This window comes from Lentinus tigrinus (genome assembly GCF_003813185.1).
Source record: "Lentinus tigrinus ALCF2SS1-7 unplaced genomic scaffold L226scaffold_56, whole genome shotgun sequence".
In the NCBI taxonomy this organism is placed as follows: domain Eukaryota; kingdom Fungi; phylum Basidiomycota; class Agaricomycetes; order Polyporales; family Polyporaceae; genus Lentinus; species Lentinus tigrinus.
In genome coordinates, this window is record NW_027137965.1 from 136243 (window position 1) to 151895 (window position 15653).

At 57.7% G+C, this 15653-nt stretch overlaps 6 protein-coding genes across 6 annotated transcripts; 2 read left to right on the forward strand and 4 right to left on the reverse strand.

Annotated features, from left to right (window-relative positions):
- Positions 1 to 36: 36 nt before the first annotated feature.
- L226DRAFT_516789 (UBC-like protein) lies at positions 37 to 1333 on the forward strand. Its single transcript, XM_067678483.1, has 10 exons — positions 37 to 257; positions 325 to 401; positions 464 to 568; positions 649 to 669; positions 742 to 834; positions 920 to 930; positions 999 to 1050; positions 1112 to 1130; positions 1212 to 1218; positions 1279 to 1333. The coding sequence occupies exons 1-10, from the start codon at positions 191 to 193 to the stop codon at positions 1283 to 1285; spliced, it is 459 nt and encodes a 152-aa protein (XP_067529346.1). The 5' UTR covers positions 37 to 190; the 3' UTR covers positions 1286 to 1333.
- Positions 1334 to 1679: 346 nt separating this feature from the next.
- L226DRAFT_516794 (translation initiation factor) lies at positions 1680 to 3455 on the reverse strand. Its single transcript, XM_067678484.1, has 5 exons — positions 3284 to 3455; positions 3146 to 3225; positions 2212 to 3091; positions 1924 to 2154; positions 1680 to 1868 (listed from the first exon to the last, which is right to left on the reverse strand). Exons 2-5 carry the CDS (start codon positions 3205 to 3207, stop codon positions 1830 to 1832), a joined length of 1212 nt encoding a protein of 403 aa, XP_067529347.1. The 5' UTR covers positions 3208 to 3225; positions 3284 to 3455; the 3' UTR covers positions 1680 to 1829.
- Positions 3456 to 3667: 212 nt separating this feature from the next.
- On the reverse strand, positions 3668 to 6003 carry L226DRAFT_540415 (S-adenosyl-L-methionine-dependent methyltransferase). The gene is made up of 6 exons (XM_067681869.1): positions 5763 to 6003; positions 5576 to 5697; positions 5286 to 5513; positions 4354 to 4768; positions 4011 to 4069; positions 3668 to 3941 (listed from the first exon to the last, which is right to left on the reverse strand). Exons 1-6 carry the CDS (start codon positions 5797 to 5799, stop codon positions 3678 to 3680), a joined length of 1125 nt encoding a protein of 374 aa, XP_067529348.1. The 5' UTR covers positions 5800 to 6003; the 3' UTR covers positions 3668 to 3677.
- Positions 6004 to 6093: 90 nt separating this feature from the next.
- On the forward strand, positions 6094 to 9957 carry L226DRAFT_516799 (uncharacterized protein). The gene is made up of 8 exons (XM_067678485.1): positions 6094 to 6419; positions 6473 to 6544; positions 6813 to 6878; positions 6936 to 6992; positions 7047 to 7097; positions 7152 to 7196; positions 7258 to 9608; positions 9681 to 9957. The coding sequence occupies exons 1-7, from the start codon at positions 6340 to 6342 to the stop codon at positions 9602 to 9604; spliced, it is 2718 nt and encodes a 905-aa protein (XP_067529349.1). The 5' UTR covers positions 6094 to 6339; the 3' UTR covers positions 9605 to 9608; positions 9681 to 9957.
- A 3014-nt stretch (positions 9958 to 12971) lies between these two features.
- On the reverse strand, positions 12972 to 13945 carry L226DRAFT_576168 (uncharacterized protein; the record flags this gene model as incomplete). The annotated part of the gene is made up of 2 exons (XM_067685311.1): positions 12972 to 13257; positions 13332 to 13945. The coding sequence occupies 2 exons, from the start codon at positions 13943 to 13945 to the stop codon at positions 12972 to 12974; spliced, it is 900 nt and encodes a 299-aa protein (XP_067529350.1).
- Positions 13946 to 14617: 672 nt separating this feature from the next.
- Positions 14618 to 15443, reverse strand: L226DRAFT_315954 (uncharacterized protein). Its single transcript, XM_067673848.1, has 3 exons — positions 15028 to 15443; positions 14802 to 14971; positions 14618 to 14747 (listed from the first exon to the last, which is right to left on the reverse strand). The coding sequence occupies exons 1-2, from the start codon at positions 15334 to 15336 to the stop codon at positions 14855 to 14857; spliced, it is 426 nt and encodes a 141-aa protein (XP_067529351.1). The 5' UTR covers positions 15337 to 15443; the 3' UTR covers positions 14618 to 14747; positions 14802 to 14854.
- Positions 15444 to 15653: the final 210 nt, after the last annotated feature.

The window sequence follows — 15653 nt, forward strand, 5'->3', positions numbered from 1 at the left end:
GGGCCGAAGTACTTGAGCGCCAATGTCTGCGGCACTACCGAAGCACCTACATAGTACTCCTGCGGCGTACGGTGGCATCTTTGTTCCTCCTCTTCCTCTTCCTCCCTTGAGCCTCGCACCACAGCGACATCAAGGTTTTCTCCAAAGCTTTTGTAGTCTGCGAGCGATATACCAGGACTTGACGCGATAGATGTCGGTCTCGACGCGACGCTTGCAGAAAGAGCTGACGGATATCAAGAGGGATGGCACTCCGGTCGGTGAGCAGAGGGCCAAGGGAATTGATATCACGACGTACACACGCTGATTTGCATTTTGATCCTGTAGGCATCGAGCTCCTGAGCGCGGAGGACTTCGCCACATGGTATCTCTCGGTGGAAGTCCTTGGGAACACGGTCTACGAGGTGAGTGGCCACTCTCGCCTTGGTTCACATCCCCGGCAAAGTCTCCACAACGGTGAACACAGGGAGAGAAGTTTGCGCTCAAGTTCCGTTTCGACAACCAATACCCCATATCCGCGCCCGCCGTGCAGTTCGTCGTGGACGACCACTACACCGCTCCGGTGCATCCAGTGCGTTCTGCGTGATCACTGTATTGCCACTCCAGCCGACTCAGACTCATGTACGCTACTGTTATGTTTAATGGCTGCAGCACGTCTACTCGAACGGCCATGTATGTCCTACGCGCTCAGCTCCTCGGAATGCGCACCCTAACTAACGCCCATCTTTGCACCTCCCGACGCAGATATGTGCCTCCATCCTAGGCAGCGAATGGTCCCCCGTGCTCAGCGTCGTCTCCGTCTGCGTCACCATCCAGAGCATGCTCGCATCCTGCAAGGTGCGTCGCGGGCCACTTTTCACCACCCGGCGTGCCCCGGGGCGCTATGTATCAGAGTACTGACACGCGGGTATCGTACGAGCAGAAGAAGGAACGGTGAGCAGCCTAATCGCCGTGACGGATGCTCCGATGATACCTGATACTAAGTGCGATGTGAACACTAGCCCGCCAGACAACGACCGCTACGTCTCTCACGCACCTGAGAATCCGAAGAAGGTGCGTCTCTGAAGTCGGTACCTTGCCTCCGCGTCGCTCACATAAATATTCCCGGCCGCAGACTCGCTGGGACTTCCACGGTACGTCGTCGCCACATGCAGCGTCTCTGCCTGTCAGCAGCCACAACTCACCCTCGATCTCACCACTGGCACCGGCTACAGATGATAAGTAGGTCGTTCTGCCGCGTGTGTGTGCCGATCGTGAGGCTGATCCATCCCCGGCCCGCAGTGTGTAAATCTAGTGCTTTGGTATCTCTGCTTGGAATGTATTTGTATACAGGGCGCGTCTCCGGATTGTCTGCGCGTGTGCAATGGAACGGGTGACAGAAAGGAACGTGATGCATAATCCGAGTGGTGGATTGCGAAGGTTAGTCGCGATGTATATCATACCTTCATGCCTTCGGAGAGAGCTGGCTAGATCGTCTCGTCAGTGAGTCCTCAGTGATCCTCGTTTTTGCCGACTCGGGCTGCAGTGACCCTAGCAGGTACGATTTGTACGATCTTGGTGAGGCAGGAGCGTTCGGGCGAGAAGGATAGCCCAACATCCCCCCATCAAAACTCGCCAGTCAGGCCGGGGAGATATCGTACACAAGTACGCACAGTGCGCGGTGACGGACACCTCCACCAAAAGGGCTGACGATCTCGAGCATACGATATAAATGTGGGTAGATGAATCACAATTCAGTAGCGTCGACAATCACTAGATCGTACAGCGGGAGAGTATCGCGGGCATAGGCAAAACACAAAACATTGCAATGTTCAAGACCAATAGCCAACATCCTAATCCTCTTCCTCACTATCCTCAGCCTCGTCGAGCCACTGTTACAGAATGTCAGTACCTCATCACCAAACGCGCACCGACGCATAAACGTACCTTGAGGAAGGGCTCGCTAGCCTTGCGGACCTTCTTGCTGACCTCACGGTCGACATACTTCTTGCTGACATGGGTACCCCACTGCTGGACCACCTCCTCCTCGAGGATGTCGGCCTGGTAGAAGGCCATGAGGATCTTCGGCACGGACGGGATGAGGTCTGGGTGCTGGACACCGACGAGACGCTCGATACCGCCTAGAAGCGACTTCTGGTGCTTCTCCGACGTCACCATCTGATACACCGGTCAGCTATGACGGAACTCTACATAGACAGCGAGGGAGGGACGCACCTTAGCAAAGAGCGGGGCGTACTTCGGGATCTCAGCAACAACGTCCTCGGTGAACAGCGTCTGCGCGATGACGGTCAACGAGTTGTGCTTCTTCGCGATGCCGAGCTCGTCCGCCTTCTTATAGATCTCCACGGCACCCGCATCGCGGTTCTCCTCGATCCAATGACCGAGTTGTGCGAAAGGGCTGTCCGCATCCTCCTCGCTGTCGTCGTCGCCGCCGTTGGCGCTGACGAGTGCGACGCTAGCCATCTGAGCTTCGACAGCCTTCATGCGGGCCTTGACGGCCTCGGGGGAGGTGTCCGCAGACCAGTCCTCCTTCGCCAGCGCAGACTCAGCTGCAAGCTCGGCAGCCTCGGCCTTGATGCGCTTGGTGAGCTCATCGTCGCTCTCGCCACCAGCATCGGCCTCCTCAGGAGTGCCAGCGTCGCCGTTCGGAGTAGGGCTGTTGTTGTCACCGGTAGCCTGTCGGGACTTGCCCTTCTTCTTCGGGTTCTTGGGAGGGTTCTTGACGATGAACGTGGTGAGCTTGTGACGCATGTCGACGCCGGTGCGCTCGCCGCACGCCTTGCAGTCACGGATGATCTCGTCGTTCTTAGTAATGATGAGGTCCGTCTCCGGGTTCTTGCAGGCCTTGCAGAGCACGAACTTCTCGATGAATACATCGAGCAGCTCGCGCAGCTTAGTCGCGTCGTGCGCACCGTTGACGATGTACCGGTCGTTCTTCTCGTCGAACGAGGTCTGCGCGCCGAGTTCGCAGCCGAAGAACTTGGTGGGGTACGTGGGAGGACGAGAGAGAGCGCGTGCCACGTCGGACATGTTCGGGAGGACGGTCTTGATACCATTGCCCTTGCCCTCAATCTTGGTGGTCAAGAGGGGCATGCTGCATGCCACATTGGTAAAGGGGATAGGGCAGAGGGGATGTATGCGGACTCACCGGTAGCGGTAGAACTTGTCGTCGACATCCCGACGAATGTTAACAACACCAGCGGTAGCCATATTGGATAGCTCTTAGCGCTATGGTCCTAGGTCAGAAACATGGTACACGAGAAGAACTCGCAGGGAAACTACGAACAGTACTGAGTAGATGAGGATGAAGCTGTCTTTTGTGTTTCGGTATAATAATTGGAGGTCGAAGCATGAATCCTCTGCGTGCACAGAAGATGTCGAGCGCGGCGGAAGAGTAGGACGAAATGGTGGACGACAGCGCGGTGGGCGACCAGCGAGGGCGACGAGGGAGGTGGTGGAAGAAGGACAAGCTGCTCTCTGCCCCGTTTCCCGTTTTACATGCCTCGGGCACTCCCGGTCCGCTTATGTAAGCAAGCCCGCTGAGTAAACGTGCGTGTCGCCTCCTCGACGGAACACAAGTACGCCGCCAGAAACTTTGTTTTTATCGCGTGTACAGCATCGCGCTGGTAGAACGTGGTGGACTAACTCGTAGAAATTAGGGGCGATGACGGAGGAGGAAGTTATTCGAAGAGATAATTGATTAGCTCGGTAACCACTCGTACATTCACGCTATTCCCGATTAGCTTATACTTCGTCTTGGTCGAGATGTCCTCTGGCCAAGTAAATGCCCCCAACGAGGCGTTGGTCGCGGGCGGGAGGAACGCGAACAGGCGCAAAAGCTCTGTGGGGCTGAAGTAGCGCAGCCTGAGCGGTCGCAGGAGCCGGACCGCCTCGTCATCCCCGGCGCGCTGAGCGTCCAAGAATGCATCGAACGTCCGCGTGGTCTACAATATGATCCCCAGATCGGTGAGAACACTGCGTACATAATCGAGGACTATTGAGATGTAACTCACGTCTAGCCCTTCGTTCACTTGCAGCACCGAACCTGCTCGTTCTACGAGATTCGTGTACCCTGTTAGACGGCGCTGCGTCAGGAACTGCACAAGGAATACTATCCTGCGGCGCATGCGGTACTACGCCTTACGCTGTGCACGCTGGACGATCAAACAACTCTCCCGTGTGTACCGGAGCGACTCAGGCGCTAGGATCGACAGCGCAACGACAAGGACAAGCTGCGCCCTTCTGCGGCCCTTGCAATTCGCAGCACCGTGTTTCCAGACGCGAAACACACCGATGTCGCTCGGTGGTCGCTAGTCTATGCTATCTGTCCGGCGCAGTAGGTAAGGAAACACTCACCCCGGGTAAAACAACAAGTCCGCCTCGCAGACGGTAGGACGATGTCGAACAGCCGCCCCCACTTCTCCAAGACCCGCTCCGGGATAGCATGCGGATGCCGATCGACACCCGTGTCTTCGTCCAGGAAGTCGCGAAGCTCGGCGACCTCGCCCTCGACCCGCTCTTCTCCCGGCTGGCCTTGAGTCTGGGTGCGCGGATCGATCCAGTCCGTCCCGTGTCCAGGGATGTGCCGCCATATCCGATCATCTTGCCCGTCATCTACTCCGGCGAAGGCGAGCGGGGTAGCTTTGGCGAGGAGGTAGTATCGGAGGCGAGAATTGGGGATGCCGAACTGCAGAGGCGTGATGAGGAGCTCGACCGTTGTGTACCGGAGCGCGCGCAGGGTGTCGAGTACGCGAAGTCGGGTGCTGGAACTCTGGGAACAAATGTCAGTAACCAGTCCCGAGCGTATCCATGGACGAACACCGCGAGACTCGGAAGGCCGGAGCATGAGGCACACTCGTCGTCTTCCAATTTGCAGACCGATACAAGTCGAGGGGAACCAAACCGCAAATGGTGGGATATGTAGCATGAGTGTTTTGCCAACAGTCCTCGATAATTCTTATGAGTGGGAGTGTCATGGTAGTTGGGCATTATATACCGGCGGTGTGGAAGGGAGTATGGACCTCGGAGGGAGAGGAGTTTCTCTACCTTTGGAAGCTTACGTAGAGTGCGCTATCCGCTGCTCGTACTGTCGCACCCCTCGCCGTGAATGTTCCTGGGGTTTAAACGACTATATATATATGTTGCATCGCCGACCAAAATGCTGCGCCCCCCCGTACAATTTTTGCGCATGCGCCAGGTGGGATGACCAGCATATCCGGTTCCTCAGCAGCAAGACACGGAACGGAAGAAGCGAAAAGACAAATTATAACCAGGAAGAAGGTACTGACCTCAAACCCGGCTACGTTCTCGACGAGCATGTACCGCGGGTGTCTTTCCGATTGCACGAGCTCAGGCAGGACTTCCTCCATGAGACAGATGAAAGACTTCGCGCGAGGGTCTTCAGCACCCTTCGCCAATGGGTTCAGGACAGTGTACGGCTGGCACGACGGCGACAAGAGCCACAGGTCCGCGTCTAGCTGCGCAAGTTCCGCTGCCGTTAGAGAGCAGATGTCGACCTAGATACGCGAACGGGAGGTCATCCGACGCGTTTTCCAAGGGGGTGGTGACAACAAGCGACCTTGTGCACAACCCTTTGCCCATAGTTCGCCGTGTACACGCGATACGCGGACTGATCCCAGTCGAACGCGCGCACGACCGACCCTTGGACATTGCTCTGCGCGAGGGCGCGATGGAGGCCGCCTGAGCGTCGTCGCGACATCGCTTGAGTATAATGGATGTGGTGCCCGATGTTTCCGGCGACGCACCTATGCCCGAGTAGAACTCGAGTGCTCTGATACCCATCCTGGACCCGAGTCGTCAAGGACGTCAGAGTACTGAACCTCGCTCCGCGAGCAACGCAAACTTCAGACACTGTTTGGCGAACCGCGAGGCCAGAATCGCTGAAGTCTCGGAGGCGACGTGCACGCTTCACCGTCCACGTCCAAGTGTGTAGTCAGAAGAGTACGGCTGAATGCCAAAAGTCCGAGCTGGATACTGCTCGCGACAAGTCAGGGATGGTGCAAGACGACGGGGCGCGCAGCGCGAGTCCGCGAGGCCGGGGGAGAGGCGCTTACATCAGCAAACTCTGTTTCGAACTTGTTTCTTGTTCAAGACTCTCGGCGATACCACCACCTCCACGTCCTCTGTCTCCCTTTCTCTCAGCTCTCCTGCTTTCTTCGACGTCCTTTCTGGCGATCCAAACACCTTTCATAACAACATTCTTCTGCCGCTGCAGCTTGTCTTGTAGAAACTTGCGGTCACCTTTCCTACATCTGGTCGTTGACGCCCGCCATCTTTCTCCTGTCATACTCAACGATTTTGGCTCGAATCACGCTGGCTTTGATGCTATCTGAAGCGCTTGGGAAGCATGAAGACGGTGGAGAGTTGCAGAGCCAGCCATTAGACTCGGTAGCAGGCACTAGGTACGTCATAATCATTCATGCGACAACGATTGTGGTCCGCTAAGATCGCACAGTGCCGGACCAAGCAAGAGTCTGTTGCCTGCATTTGGGCTTCACAAGCTATCTCAACTTCCTACGCCACAGAGGTCAGTTTCATTCTATGATCGTTGTCCGAACGGCCGGTGTGGATGGCACCCGTTATACGTTTCTCATGCACCCATCGTCAATACGGTCATAATTGGGAGGTTATCTTGTCGATCTGCCTCTCGGGGGCTCATTTCATCTGCTGTTCTGAGGATGGTTTTGATACATGTGGACATTATTGGCACCAAGTGGTCCATAATGCGTTGAAGACTTCAAGTTCCCTTCTCGCCGTACGCATGCGGATATCATACTGACACGACCACGAAGCAGCCCAAACAACATGGCTGTTTACGCTCCAGATCCGACTGGCACATACTCTTCCCCAGTGTCGAACTCGTGAGCATACTCTCAATATCCAAAGTGTCGAACATAACTCTCATCCATCCACTTCAGGAATCGCGATGTCCCCATCGCACGAGGTGCAGCTATTAAGGCTGCAACGCCACAAAGGTTTGTCGAGATGTGTTCGTGCTGTCCAAGGTTCGCTCACTGACTCTGTCACAGGGAAGGCCTGCAGACTCATGCATCCACATCGTTTATGACCCCGGAGTCGAGGTGCGTATCAGTTGACCATCTGTATCCCACTCGCCTGAGCTGTGCATTGGACAGTCCTGTGCTCCCACGTAAGACCATGCCCCCGGAGACTCCAATTGCGTACGTTCCATATTTCTCCATCTCACAACTCTGGGACTCATGCAGATCGTGATGCTTTCAGCGGCCCATCATCAATCCCCCACACTCCTGTACGTACCAAACGAGAGCCCGTCGGGCCTAGCAGAGGAGTGTCGGTGGCCGACGAAGCCACCAACGGCATGGACATAGATACTCCTGTGCCGCCGCTAGAGCCTGCACCGATCATCTCCACGCCCGTCTCTTCTCACTCGCGCGCCCTCACCCCCGCCTCTCGTCTGTCGTCACCCTTCCAAGGCCGTTTGTCTGCTTCCGGCCGACGAACAGCAATGTCACAATCCAAGTCACCCATGCCTGCTAATTCGCCAGCGCCCAATGTGTTCACGACGTCGCCGGCCACACCACCGCCTCTCGCCACACCTGTCCCTAAACGTGCGCTCGGAGGGGAGATCCAGCGCATCCATCTCCAGCTCGCTGCCGACCATGCTGAGCGGATCTCTGAGATGGAAGCACGCCGGCCCGAGTACCTTGTCCGCGAGAAGCGACCCCACTCGGAAGCGGACATCCCAACACTCGACGAGCTCGATGCTGCTGACGCCACGCTCGGGGTCACGGAGAGTCCTGTGAAGGGACGCCGACTGCAGCTCTTCCAGGCGACTAGCGAGGAGACTTTCGAGCAAAGCTTGCTAGCGGGTGGGTACCCCGGCTACGGTCAGTCTCCCGCCTACAAGAACGGCGAGCCTCAGACTCCGACCGCCAAAGGCCGCAACGCACTGTCTCAGCGCGCACTGCAGTGGTTACAACAAGCTACTCCTGGACAGCCCGGGCCGTCGACCGTCGCCGCAGCCGTCGAGGCCGCGCCCCCCGAAGAACCGGAGTACGTGCCGACCGAGAAGGAGGTCAGGAAGCGGAAGTGGCTGGATGCATTCAAGGAAGATCGCAACAAGGAATCGAGCACGAAGTTGTACCCTGTAGAAGTCGAAGGTCGCGGCCGTCTTCTGCTCAATGTACCCCCAGAGGGATCGGCTGGCCACCCCGACAACCCCGTCAAGAAGCGCGTGATCCGCCGGAAGCGGCGACGCGGCGGCGGGAGGCGAGGGCAGGCGGACGTCCAGGACGACGAGGTCGTGCAGCCGAACTGGCTCGACTCGGCGTTCCCGTGGTGCTTGCGCGCGCAAGAGCGCACGCACACGGAGAAGATGGAGCAGGAGGAGCGGCTCAAGTGGATCGAGCGCTTCCTGGATCGAGACAGCGAGAGCGACTCTGGCGATGACCAGGAGATCCGGCCACCCCTGCAGTCGCACGAAAACGACCAGGTTGCACATCGGCGCGGGCGCGGGAAGATGGTGCCGCTGCGCATGAACCCGGGCGGGGCTGCTCGCGCGGGCGGGGAGGAGAATGTGCTTGTACCCAGCGACCCTGCCGACGCACGGGCGGCGCTGCTTTCGAAGCGCTCCGTGCGCTCGTTGGCCGGTCGTCGGAAAGAGGGACTGGACGATGAGGTCGAGGAGGTGAAGTGCATCGGGTGCAAGCGTGGGGACGACGGGAGCGAGCTCGTGCAATGCGACGAGTGTCATACGTGGTACCACCTCCCGTGCATCGGCATCAAGAACGTCTCTGAGCTCGGGCGGGAGGAGGATCCGTGGTACTGCAACACGTGCCTCGACATCACGCCGTCTTCGCCACTCGTCGAGCCGACGTTCGTTCCCACAGACGACCGGCCACTCGACTCTGTCTCCCACCGGGACTCGTTTTTTCTTCAGGAGCCTCTGCTCGAATCGCCCTCACCGCGTTGGCACGCTGAGCTCCGCGAGCCACAGACACCCGTCCGTGGAGGCAGCGTGAGGGACGGCACGTACACCCGCACGTTCTCCACGCGGTCCTCATGGGGCGACTCGTCTCGCGCCGGCCCATCGACGCCCGACTCCTCGGCTCGGACGGTGCGAGTGTACAACACCCCAGGCCCGTTCGCCCTCGCCTTTGACCGCGAGGGCTTCGACCCCGAGACGCCGTTCGATCCGACCACGACGCCCTCGCGCGGGATCAAGTTCAGCGGCGGCCCGCCTCCCACCCTCGGCTTGTCCACCCCCAAGGGCGGCCTCGGGTGGGCAGCTGCGCGCGGAGGCCAGACTCCAACCCCAGCGAAGTTCGGCGAGAGACCTCTTGGCGGACGGGACGGGTGGCGGCACAGTATGGACGAGAATGCTGGGGGGCCGTTTTCGAGCCCGTATCCGAGGAGCATTTACTCGGCCGCCGTTGAGGACACCCCCGTGACGCGTGCGCCGCGTGTGCGCGAGCGGCTTTCTAGTGGGAGACGGCTGTGGGACGACTCACCTGGGTTCGCGAGGCCTGTGGTTCCGCGGACGCCGCCTCCGCGGGCGAGGGCGCGTGGTGAGAGGGATCGGGAGGGAGACGTTGTGATGGAGACCTAATAAGGTACGTTCCCCAGATCCTTGCTATGGTGACGCGTTCTGTCGCTGACGTTGCGTTGTGCGTGCTTTTGTTTAGCATGATACAGCATACCCAACGAACGTCCATACGCATATACTCACCTTCCTCTCCCATGTTTCCGCGCCCTGCTGCTGGGGCGCGCTATCCTTATCCTGCGATACCTTCCTCCTCTTTGCGACACCCCTTGTATGGACGTTATGCTGTATGCTCTGCGTGTTGGGCTTCTCTGATAGATTATGTTGTTTGTGAGTAATGATCGCATGATGCTGTGATTGGTGTATGTAGCTAGCGAATGCGTACCGTACGTGTAGAATCGAATTGCTGGCCCCCGTGCGTCCCAGCAACGACGCACGGGGACCAGCTGTGTTCTTAGATCATATGTTGCCAGAGCGTGGTCCGCGTGGGATGTGCTAGTACGCCGGGGGTGGTATTGCACAGGTAGTAACGCAGTGGGGAGGCGGGCGACGCGTCGCATCGCGTCGACCTGGTATGTTCCCCCACACGACCTAGTGAAGAAGTGAGCATGACCGATTATCTGCTGGACACTGTGATGACATGCCGCACCTGGACCGCGACGCCCTCCTTGGACTCCTCCCGGCTAGCATACTGTGCTCGGTGTCGCCACGCGCTTAGTAGCTACTCGCAGAGTATACCTGCCATCACGCTCAAGTCTCGAGGGGAACAAACGGGCATATGAAAAAAAAAGCGAGCTGGGGCCACCATGCGTCTCAGACGCGTCAGACCGCAATCTGGGCTTCTTGCAGGCCGTATGTGCGATTTGGGAGATGGGAAATGGGAAACGACGTATGAACTGTGGATCGTAGAACAATTGGTTACTCACCCGGGTCCGAGTTGTCTGAAAACAACGCGACGGGATGTAGCCCACGCAAGAGTTGGATGGTCGAGCGACGCGGGCGGGCATGACGCGATGTCGGGGAGCGCAACGCCGCGCGGGGACGCGTCACGGTTGCGGGTCGTATTCGTCGCAGGGGAATAGTAGACAAGGAGGTATGCGAGGCTCAAGGTCAAACACTGTAGTTGACGATCTCCGCTGGAATAGAAGAGCTGAAGGAGGAGTCAGTAAAAAAGGTAGCCAAGGGGCGCATCAACCGACTCGGCGCGGGAAAAGTACGGAAGGCCGCACGACGACGACGGTGGGTTGGGGTCAGGCCGGCAAATACACGTCGCCTAGTGTGGTGGGTTACCGGACGGCCGCATCGACACGCCGGCAACCTGGTAGAATATTGCGTCGCCGGCCGGGTGGATATTGCGAGGGAAGGAGACCGATAATGAAGACTGCGCCGGCCACCGTTGCTCTTCGTTATGGTCGATTGCGTGGCGTTCGGACCAGAAGCTCGAGTGGATGGAAGCTGTCTGTACCGGTTATAACTGGAGGAAAGAGTCCGGGGTTGAATGACGCGTCTACAGCGCGTTTGGAGAGCGGATATGTCGGAAACAGAGCGCGTCGAAGCGTGTCCGAGTGTCATGTCGGCGGCCAGAGGCACCATTGCACGTAGGTCTTGCGTTGCTGTGGCTCGTATGTCGCGGATATGAGGTGGATGACAGAAGCTTGGGCGGACAGGTGCGGGAAGCAAGGAGACGCGTTAGGCGAGAAAAGGGATCCAGGGATAGACTCCGTGTGACACGCGTATACAGTGCGTGTGACTGGACGCGTTTCGGGCGACGCGCTGGTGGCTGCAGGCGCTAGTCTGAGCTCGACGACCACGACGACGGCTCCTCGATTAACTTTACAACAATGCAAGGGTTCATTTTAGCACATTCTACTACTTCAGATCATCAAATACTAGAGCAACTTGCAATTGAGACGAAATGCTGGGACCTTTCGACCTATGTATATAGCGGCAGCCCGCATCACTCCTTTATTTCCTTCTTCTAGAAAATATCTATCGCGAAAATCAGCACATATTCTCCTCACTCCCTGAAGTATAGCACTGCATAACGCCTTACTTGGGATGACAGGCATCCAGCTGATCCGGTCCCTAGGAATACAGTATGCGGCCATAATGACGTCACGCGTCGAGCATCGCGCGACCTGGACACCAGGGCCTCTCCTATGCACGCTAAAGGTATACAGAGCTTACGAAATTAATACGTTGATGACTTGAAATGAGGAGGGATTTAGGGTAGTATATACAATGACTGAGACGTTGCGGATGTTTCGGGGCGCGACAACGAGAAGACGACTGATGCGATCACTGCCAGTACACGGCACACCATCCTGGACGTGAAGGCAGGGGAACAAACGAGTGATGATGTGTAGGGAGCCTCGTGCGAGGAACGTCTCGACTAGGACTCATGAACTTGAGAGCCAGGGTGCGAACGATCCTCCTGAGCTTTCCTGAGCATGTGGTATCAGAAGCGCATTCATGAAGCATGAATACTGCGTTGTGCTCACCATGTTCATGCAGAAAACGCAAACATCACAGTCGTAGAAGGTCCCGCACGTGCAAGAGAGTCCAAGGCGATGAGAGGAGGCGAGGTGAAGAGAGGAGACGAGTCGGATGACAGAAAGAGATGAAGAAAAGAGAGAAGAGCACGAGTGTTGCTGAGCGGACTTGCGTATGCGCGAGGGCATGGTGCACGCCGGCACTAAACGGTGTCGGGGACGTCGACGACTCAGCATCACTCGATCTGGTCTCGTGTTTCTGCTGTGGGCTCCGGGCTGACGTGCGGACGCGACGACGAAGGTAAGAGGGCTGACCGGGGAGCGGATTGGTCAAGACGCCAATGGGTACCTGAGAAGTCCACGAGCACTTACCTGGTAGAGCGATGCCCGCCAAAGAGAATCGTCGAGAAGAATGTCCGCGGTGTCGAGCTTGACCGGTTGAGGAGCGTCACAGGCACCGCACACGAGAAGCGGAAACCCGGGGGGTGGTGGCCATGAAGGCTTGTACCATGGCCCCGGGTGGGGGATGGTCGGGAGGACGAGTAGGATGATAGACGGCGAACATATCAGGTGGACGGGTTGGGTGGAATAGGTAGCAGTAGGTGTGCATGCAACGACGAGATGGTGGTGGTTTCTGGAGAGGAGGAAGCGGACGCGGCGGAGCGCCCTTATACCCAGGAGAAGCGGAGGCTGGCATGCGTGCCGCTCTCCTGCGGGGAAGCGAATAGTAGTCCGTCGAGCCGGTATGTTCCGAGGAAAGTCAGCCTCGTCTCCGTGCAGTCCAACAACTGACTGAAGTGTGCCCGGATACTGAGCCCAAGTGCTGTATCGGTCCGCTCTCGGCTCGTCATGGAGGCCGGGCACGTCGGGAAGGACACCGACATACTACTCTACCTCGATCCTCAAGAAGTGCTCCCGCAGCTGTGACAGACCCCGCCTTGCTAATTACGAGCTGCCGCACCGTGGTGCTCGAAGTAGTCGTACGTACCCGTATTGAGCTGCGTGAGTATGTCCGAGCACAACAACTCGAGACGCCTCTCGATATGACGAAGGCCGAGTCGAATCCGGGACAGGTCCCAACTGGAAGGCTTGAGGGTTGGAGAGGCAGCAAGGAGGTCGTGAAGAGAAGATAGCGTATCGGGCGGAGGCGAGAGCGCGCAGCTGCGGGCGAACCTAGGATCATGACCATCGACGATGATGCCGACGACGACGAACGCTGGGTGCATCCTGCGAGAGTCCGAATCTATCAGAGGTTCAACTGCTCCAACGTAGAACCATACTCACCGTTACCCACACCTCACTCCGCTCCGACACCCCTTAGCAAACCAACCATCTCCATCAGCACTCGCGCTGATTCGTCGACCTCCCCATTCGTGTTCAAAAATCCAATGATCAGGTTTGGCAGTCCCCCACTCAACGGTTCCGGCTCGAGCAGGCGGTGCGCGTTCACCAGCTGCTCGACGATGGCGGGGTCCGTCAGCTTCGTCTTACTAGACTGGACGCGCTCGACGTTCTGAGCACGCTCCACCAGACGCTCCCGGTCACAAGAAGCGCTGATCCAGTAGAGGGGCACCTCAGTCCCACGCACCAGGGCGAGGTGCTCGTGGAAGAAGGCGGTATCCCTGTCGTTGTCGGCGGCCAGGCAGGCTGTCATGAGAATGACGTGGCCTTCCTGAGCGAGCCTGCGAATGTATGGGAAGACGACCTCTCGGATCTTGCGACGAAGGTCGTGGTGGTCATCGCTTCGGTCGGGGAAGAGCGCCTGAGCGAGGTCGATGAGGAGATGGTTATCTACCAGGCGGGAAGATTTATCCGCGGGTAGGAGCGTTTGGACTAGTTTGAGGATGGTGTGTTTTCCCGTACCGGGGAACCCGTTGACGACAATGATTGAGCCGCCGGCCTGCTCGTTGACCATGGTTCTATGGACGAGACGCAATGGGGAGAGAGACTGGAGCCACTGTGTCATCACAGAGGACAGAGCTTTCCTAGACGTGCAACGTGATGGGCTATATGAAAGGTGATGAAGAGATTATTATGGGTAGAGGAGGTTGAAAGAAGACTCATGGAAGCGCTTAGTAAGGAACGAGGATACCTATTGTAGATATGCCGGAGTCGAGGTTCTACATGACTCACTAATGTCTTCGATGTGCATTGATGACGCCCCATCCTTCAAGCTTTCGCCCATTGTCAGTCGATTTCTCAGCACTCAACGAGAGTAAGTTCAGGTTTGAATTGCTCGGTGCGCGTGTGTACTAAGTACTTAACGATTCGGAAGTTCCCGCGACCCTATGATGCGACGGGAACCTCGGGCCGGGGCGCAACCTCGTTCTGTCTCTGACTCTTCAGAACGATCTCGTTCGACGACAGTCTTATGCCAAACCACAGATCGGAAGATCGGCCGCTAGTGATATCTGAGACAGAGCAAAGAACGGAGTATATTCTATTGCTTGTGACTTGATGTGCACATGTATCGTAGAGTACACAGGTAGAGAGGAAAACCCGAAACTAGCAAGCGACTCGACCAGGATTTCGGCGCACGTTAGCTTCCCCGCGCGAGCAGGTACTAATCCCGAGGGCCACGAAGAGGCCTGCGCCAGGAGCGTCCGCGCCGCAATGAGAGCAGACGACCGTACCTCGGGGCCGTTCTTGACTCGGAGGCTCGCTTCCAGTTCCAGAGTCCTCCGAGCGGCGTCGATCTTCTCTGGACTCAACAGATCCTGCCAGAGTTCCCGTCAACGCAGGAACGTGAGCATGTAATGGAATCTACTCACTATTTCTGTCGAGCCCCCTCGCATCTTGTCTTCTTCTTCCGAGGTCGGCCAATTTACGCTAGCTCGTAGTATGCAACGCACGCACGGCGCAGTCTCCTCGAGTCGAAACGAGGAGATCCTGCCCGTCGCGGTTTGCACCGAGCCAACATGATCCAACAACTCCACCTGTCCTAAGGGTTCAGGCAAGTCAGTCAACGTCAACGTGTTCAAGGAATGCGCAACTCACCGAGTGACGCCGGGGTGGATGCAGACCGCTTGAGTCCACCTGGCCCCACTGCCTGTCTTCACGCTTGGTGCGGTTGTGCATCCCAGGCCGAGGGCGACGGTACGCACGGGTCATTTGGCGTACAGCGCCGCCCTGGCGAAACTTTGGGTGCTCGCATGCAAGCGCAGAACAATAAAACAAAAGATTGTCAGCTTCATAGCGGGCGAAGAACACATACGCGTGGTTCGGTTTCGAGTTCATTACCTCCCACATTAACGCGTACTCTTGCGTCGCTGCGCGTGGGAGGGGTGGTCCGGAGGGCTGCCGCATCGGTTTAATCCATGCTTAAAGGCTGCCCACCCGGACCGCACGCTCAGCGGACAGCGTCGCGTGCAGGGTGGTCCGGTGAGGTCGCAGTTGCCGCGCCGATGCGATAGTATCGGTTACTTCTAGACACTACTCACAGGGACCGCGTGCTAAGGACGGCGCAGGTCGAACGTCGCACGCCGGGAATCTGTGTTGGGGTCCCTGCCCCGGGGAGTCTTCACGATCGAGGTGAACAAGCCTCCGAACACCTCCTGGCAGTGATGAGGATGGGGTTAGGTATCGGCAAAGAACAAACGCGGCCGATCAGGACGCACCATCGA

Bases quoted from the DNA above. Each gene is read 5' to 3' on its own strand.
- L226DRAFT_516789 (XM_067678483.1), top strand. From the start codon at position 191: ATGTCGGTCTCGACGCGACGCTTGCAGAAAGAGCTGACGGATATCAAG. The intron at 402-463 runs GTGAGTGGCCAC...CGGTGAACACAG, and splicing joins TTGGGAACACGGTCTACGAG to GGAGAGAAGTTTGCGCTCAA. The intron at 569-648 runs GTGCGTTCTGCG...TAATGGCTGCAG, and splicing joins ACACCGCTCCGGTGCATCCA to CACGTCTACTCGAACGGCCA.
- L226DRAFT_516794 (XM_067678484.1), bottom strand. From the start codon at position 3,207: ATGGCTACCGCTGGTGTTGTTAACATTCGTCGGGATGTCGACGACAAG. The intron at 3,092-3,145 runs GTGAGTCCGCAT...TGTGGCATGCAG, and splicing joins GACAAGTTCTACCGCTACCG to CATGCCCCTCTTGACCACCA. The intron at 1,869-1,923 runs GTACGTTTATGC...ATTCTGTAACAG, and splicing joins CTAGCGAGCCCTTCCTCAAG to TGGCTCGACGAGGCTGAGGA.
- L226DRAFT_540415 (XM_067681869.1), bottom strand. From the start codon at position 5,799: ATGGGTATCAGAGCACTCGAGTTCTACTCGGGCATAG. The intron at 5,698-5,762 runs GTGCGTCGCCGG...GACGACGCTCAG, and splicing joins CGAGTTCTACTCGGGCATAG to GCGGCCTCCATCGCGCCCTC. The intron at 3,942-4,010 runs GTGAGTTACATC...ATCATATTGTAG, and splicing joins AAGTGAACGAAGGGCTAGAC to ACCACGCGGACGTTCGATGC.
- L226DRAFT_516799 (XM_067678485.1), top strand. From the start codon at position 6,340: ATGCTATCTGAAGCGCTTGGGAAGCATGAAGACGGTGGAGAGTTGCAG. The intron at 6,545-6,812 runs GTCAGTTTCATT...ACCACGAAGCAG, and splicing joins CAACTTCCTACGCCACAGAG to CCCAAACAACATGGCTGTTT. The intron at 6,993-7,046 runs GTTTGTCGAGAT...ACTCTGTCACAG, and splicing joins AAGGCTGCAACGCCACAAAG to GGAAGGCCTGCAGACTCATG.
- L226DRAFT_315954 (XM_067673848.1), bottom strand. From the start codon at position 15,336: ATGCGGCAGCCCTCCGGACCACCCCTCCCACGCGCAGCGACGCAAGAG. The intron at 14,972-15,027 runs GTGAGTTGCGCA...CTGAACCCTTAG, and splicing joins ATCCACCCCGGCGTCACTCG to GACAGGTGGAGTTGTTGGAT.